This window comes from Solanum tuberosum, unplaced genomic scaffold (genome assembly GCF_000226075.1).
Source record: "Solanum tuberosum cultivar DM 1-3 516 R44 unplaced genomic scaffold, SolTub_3.0 scf00214, whole genome shotgun sequence".
Lineage (NCBI taxonomy): Eukaryota > Viridiplantae > Streptophyta > Magnoliopsida > Solanales > Solanaceae > Solanum > Solanum tuberosum.
Window position 1 is genome coordinate 897,288 of NW_006239139.1, and position 6,246 is coordinate 903,533.

Sequence of the window (6,246 nt, forward strand, 5' to 3'; positions counted from 1 at the left end):
CTCTAATTACACCTTAAATCCGTTTTGGCTAAATTACCGATTAATTCTCTATTTTAAATTTTAGCCAAATCATCCAATTCCTTCAAATCCTCAAGCCAATTTTGGGCCTTGTACTTTACATATTCCCAGCCCACTTCTACCCAACCCTTCCAGCCCACATTTCCAATTCCTTTTCATCCCAACAGCCCACTTATATGCCCATATCCACTCTGACCCAGCCCAAAGCAAAGAAAACTATGCCCCATATAATTACAATACATACATACATCAAATAGACAACACCAAATGGACCCCACCCATATACCATTTGTTCTTCTTTTCCTTCCAGCAAAAACCGAGTAACGTGAATAGCAGGGCAATACACGGAAAGCAACCGGCAACGTCAATCCAAATAGACGGAAAGCGATTCACGGCGTCTATGTAAAGCACCTGTAATTTCGTCCTTGTAGCAGGCGGTAGGCACGTTCTTCTTCCATTCCCTCTTTCGGAATGAGTAAAAAAACCTCAAGAAAAAAAGGTGTTTATCCGAATTGGTGCAAGAAATTTATGGCGTTTGAATTTCGAATTTCCACCCGAATTCATCCGTTTTCCCCCCTATTTTGGAACCCTAATTTCCCCCTATATAAGATCTTTTTGGTTATCTGTGAAAGGGGGGCGGAAAATTTGTGAAAGGATTTTTTTTTTTCCGGAAAATTTGATCCAAGGCAAAGAGAATAGTGCAAGCAATTAGTCACAAAAATACATATAAAAACACATTCGAATAAGGGTAAACGAGGGCCTTTCGCTTGTTCCGTTCGTGATTGCGTGGTGGAGTTTACCGTGGCTTCCTTGCTCGTCATCGTCCTAGTTCCCTGCACTCTAAAAGTTTATTTGTTGGTTTTAAAGAGACATCGTAGCTTCTCTTATTTTGTTTTGTCCTGAACGTGACCTGAATACAGGCGTATAGATGTTGGAAGATTGTTTTGTTGGTTGCTGATTTTTCTTTTCCTTGTCGTCTAAATAAGTCATGGTCATTTTCGAAATATCATATTTGTCTTAGTTTATGTCTATTTGTTATGAACCTGTTGAAAATAATTAGTGCTCAACCTCGTGTCACCCTTTCTTTGCCTTTAGTTAGATGCGCGAATCGGACTCCTTGATGGTGTAAGTTTATTTTCGTATTTCCGTTACTCCTCGCCTTTGGTTATGTTTGCCGAAACAAGTCTGAGTCTCTTAGTTATTGGGAGGTCTGTTCTTCTAGTCATCAAATCGGTTTGATATCTATTAGTTCTGTCTCATTATTGTGTTTGTTTGATATTAAGTTTGGATTCACCTTCATCGAGTTTAATGGGTCCAATTACATAGTCTCACATACCGTTTCGTTAAGATTTTTCTTTCTCTTGGTTTTCAATTTTCAGTAATCAGCGTGCAAGTCTCTTTCCTCTTGTCTATCAGACGTGTCTTAATCCTAAGTCGGCATGATATTTCCTGATTTAGAATATGCTACACGCTACTAATATATTTTGTTTTTGCCTCTTCATTAATTGCCAAGAATGTAAGTGTTTGGATCTTTGAAAATAGCTAGTTAGATTTGCACTCAATCATTTATTGTGAAATTGTGGATTTGGAAATTCTATTCAGATTGCTTAAGCATTTCTTTTCTTAGTTTTCTTGCCCTGGTATAGTTGTGAGTAGCATTTAATTTTATTTAGTTCACTAATTGGCAGTGCTTCAGTTCACTTAGTTGATGTCATCTTTCTACCTAATTAATAAGTCTCTTAAACTAAATGGTCCTTCTTGATTTTAATGAGTTACTGTAATTATATCATTTCTTTAGTTATGAATTCTTAATCTTTCTATCAAGAGACATATTAGTCTTCATAATTGTTCTAAAGTAATTTATGTGCTAATCTCCATCTTGTGTTAATTATTTGATTATCGTTTTGTTGGAATTTTACCTCTATTCTAACTTTTGGTTATCTCTTCGTTGCATGTGAAATTTGTCTGAGTTCACTATGAACTCATCCTTCCCTTTGCATTTCGGAGAGCCATAAAGGCTTAAATTCCGCCTTCATCGAGTCGGCCGGTCCTAAAAATTGACGAACAGGTCCCAGAGTTGAAATAGTATGGAGCCGATCGGGATCTAAAAAGATTGGGCCGAAGGCCGACTCTTAGTTCCGAAAATTGTATTTTTGTTATTTTGGGCATAAGCCCTTGTTATTATCTTGTTAGAATTTAGGACATGTGAAAATTTGGGCCTAAGGCCCAAGCAATATTTTATTTTATGTTAAAAGTTTAGGACAGGTTAGGATAGGTGAAAGAATTGGGCCGGCCCAAAGAGAAAACATTCTATTTTGTGTTAGATTAGGACAGGTACCAAATGGGTCCAAATACTGGCCCAGACGGACAGAAAAAACCAGATTTGGGCCCAAATCTCTTTCCCTCTTCACCTTAACTATGTTTGCTTACCTGTTAATGTTTGTTGTTAATCTTAGGGTGAAAAAGTTCAAATCCCCGAAAGACGCTTATTTTGTTTAAACAATTTAACTGAATCAGTCATCGCTTAACAAGACTTAAAGAATAAAATTCTTGCAAAATTAGCTCAACTGAGATCATATTTAAGTACTTCCCTTTTCCCCTTTAAAATAGTTCTAACTATAAAACAACTCAATTTTGCAATTTAAATTAAGTTAAATTATTTTAGCCAAATAATTAATTGTCGGATAACCACATTAGTGGACATTCTAGGTGCTTTTAAAACCTTCCTAGAATGTTAATATGAACCTCGAACCCCTTTACAAGTTTTCACTAGATTCCTGTTTTAGTCTTTTGAAAACAACAGTTTTCTTGATTTTTCTTAAAAATTAAGTGGCGACTCTAAACCAGTCCAAAATATATTTTTAAATAAAACATATACATCTCATGTTATATGAATATGACTAATTATCTACTGATTCTAGAGATAAGACTTTGTGTGAACCGCAAATTCGACGACTTTATTAGTTGCCAAATGACTCAAAATAATGTTTGTTAAGGTCATACCGAAATCTTCCTTCTTGTCTCTTAGTTTTTATATTTTCATACATTCAAAATAAATAATAATAAAATTATTATTATATGGTGTATTATATTTTTGACCGTCTCTCTTTATCATTTTTCTTCTCATGTTAAATTAATTTTAATGTTGATAGCATCCATGTCAGCCTACTTGTACTAAAGTTGACGGGCTTCAATACAAAATCAAGAATATGTTTATCACGAAAGAGATGTTCAAATTCAAGCCCAAAAGAAAGAAGATTTGGCTATACGAAGTCTAATAAAAAAGTCTAAAAAGCTGAACGCTTAAAGTCAAAAGTTTCTATTTTAAAAGTTTTCCTAGTTTAAAATATTTCCTATTTTAAAGTTTTTCTAGTTTAAAATTTTCTAGTTTAAAAGTTACCTAAGTTTTCCTGATTTAAAGTTTTCCATAAAAGTAGGATTTAAATCCTATTCTATTTCGGATAGGTTTTCCCTATATATAGGAGTGAATTTTATTATTTATAGATAGACATGATTAATATTATTTGAGAGGTTTTCTCTTCTTTACTGTGTGTGGTGACTATCGATTTATCGTACAACCTTATAAGAACAATTCTTTAAGAGGTAAAATTAATTCTTAATTTGATATCTTTGGTTTCTATTCGTAAATTAAAGAAGGTGATTAGTCTTATACTAATTGTTGTCTCTAATTTCTTCGTAATAGGGGGTCTAGATCACTTTTGATCTATGTTCTTGAATTGACTCTATTAGTATCATAATTAGCCTTAATTTACTAATTTTGAATACTAAGATCAATTAGGGTTCTTAGCACTTTATCTTGAAATTAGGGATTTCATTCTTGAATTTCAAATATCTTTCAATTTTTGTCTTTAATCTTTATAATTTCGCTTCCGCATTATTTTGTTGTTTATTCTGATAACCCGATTCTTATCAACTTTCCTCAAGGAGCAATCCTCCATTGTTATTGTCCTCAAACTCAAACACTGAACCCCATTTAATTTTGACTTCGACTAATCAAACCTTTCAAACACAATCTCCAAATTACCCTATTTGAACAAGCTACGGATGAATGCTTCATTTTTTGGATTATAGAACAAAATGCAATTTATAATTGGAACAAAATTCTTGTTACTTTCTTAGTAGGATGGTAAGGTGATTTTGGTTTTATTTGATTTTCATGTCATGGTTGTAAATTTGAAGGAAGATTGCTCTTTCTTTTTTAAAAAATAAATAAATTTATACAACGTACTTTGAATTTCGAGGATCAAATTTATATTCCATTCGAATAAATTATATTAAGGTTTTTGAAAAATAACTTATATATATATAAGAACTACGTAATTTTTTTTTATAAATGTATATCTAATAATTTAACATTTTTTTAAATATACGAATAAATTTGATCCAATTTTTTTTTACTTTAAGTCTCGAAATTTGAACTAAATTATATAAGTTGAGATTGTGAGAGTATTATTCTTTTAATGAAATTATTACTCGAGTATTCTTAATTTTTCAAAAAAGTTTTAGTTATGATAACCAACTTTTTAATTGAATAGTTTTACATTAAATGGGAAAAATAAATCCAACTTCGGTGTCATCTTTTAATCTAATATTTGGTGGTTGATATTTGTGTTAGCGTTTGATTAAATTTAGATTCATGTTCGGTTGAATATCAAGTATCAAAGAGAATCCCTTTTGCAAAATCTCCCAGTCCCTCTAACAAAGGCAGCCTAATACTCGGTGCTCGAACCAAGACCTCTAGTTTAACAATAAAAAGAAAACTTACCATTCCAAAATAATCCTATCTAGTCCAAAGAGAACTCAACGATTATCTTAAACAAACATCAAAGTTCAAAGAGAATCTCTTTTTTTCTTCTTTTGTTTCTCAACACATGTCCACCTGTGTTGGAATAACAACTAAATCAAGATTCGTGCCAAAAAGTCTCTCAATCCCTTAACAAAGGCAACCTCATACATAAGGCTCAAACCAGAGTCTGGTCAAAGAGAACCTATTGATTGGTACTCCATAGAGCTATGTTGGACTTGTATTATGAAATTCTTGACAGCTTAAATAAAGACCAAAAAAATGGCAATTGCAACGCTTTATATGGTTGTGTAATTAATAACTCCTGGAAGTTTTGCAAAAACCCAAAATATGCAGAAAAAGGAAGCCCCAACAGCACAGTTCTCATGTACAAGACATGAAAAAGACTTGAAAGTTGCTGGCAATGAAAATTAAGGTAAAGATAAGGTACGCCACATTTTCTTGAACAAAGAGTTTCAGCTCGTGGCGATTTAACAGTGTCGTTAGAACTAGTTAGTGCTAGCTGAGATTGTATTCTTCAATCTTCTCCCACGATTTGAGGCTTTTGTCTTCAGTGTCTGTTTTGTACAATGCAAGGCGTGATATCTGGAAGCTCAAGTTGCCAATGCTCTCATCAAGGATATAAGCCTTCTCTTGAGCTTTCTTCTTTTCTTCATCCGTCAAATCGGCATATAGAATGCTCATATGTGGCATATATGCTGAATGGTATAAAAACTGTACATCAGCAATAGAAAACCCAGCTCATGATAGAAAGAATCTAGAAGAAAGTAAGTTGACAGCTCGAGGAGTAAATAGATTTACGTCTGATACAAATTGCACAACTTGCTGCTTTCAGAATAGCATAGCATCTTGCTTTATCCTAGAGTTTGTCCGCACTCACTATCAGACGAAACGAAAAAGATCAAGAAAAGTGTGTTTACTTCAAGACATGAGTCATTCACCATAGATAGTTATGTAACATTTCAAATTCCCGACTTCCCAAAGAACATCATGTACAAACTGGCAACAAATCAACACCATATATTCAGGCAACATGAGTATTTAGATTTAGCTTTCACATAGGGGAACTTAAGATTCCAAAGGAGCCTCTAACCAATTGTTGAGTTCTATATTCCAAATGAGCTAGTTACTATCATCCCATCTGTTCTAGCCTTGGTAGATAGAGTTACCTAGTATTAGTTGTTGATGGGAGGTGACATGTGTAACAAACTCAATTTTCAACACAAACACTGATATATATATTGTTATTACGGAATACAAGTTACAACGTATAATACCCACAACAAAGTAACAACACACTAATTATAGATAGATAACATAGAAGAATGTAACTAGAAGGGGATGAGATTCTAGACCATAGAAAGGAGATGAGAGGATCAGAAAGCCAAAGCTTCACATAATTT

The 6,246-nt window shown here is 33.3% G+C and overlaps 1 protein-coding gene across 1 annotated transcript in view; it reads right to left on the reverse strand.

Annotated features, from left to right (window-relative positions):
- Positions 1 to 5,090: 5,090 nt before the first annotated feature.
- LOC107062256 (cyclic phosphodiesterase-like) overlaps positions 5,091 to 6,246 on the reverse strand; it is a 13,715-nt gene continuing 12,559 nt past the window's right edge. The window contains exon 3 of the mRNA XM_015312667.1: positions 5,091 to 5,541. Coding sequence (XP_015168153.1) covers positions 5,342 to 5,541 — 200 coding nt within the window. The 3' untranslated portion in view covers positions 5,091 to 5,341. The remainder of the gene's footprint in view (positions 5,542 to 6,246) is intronic.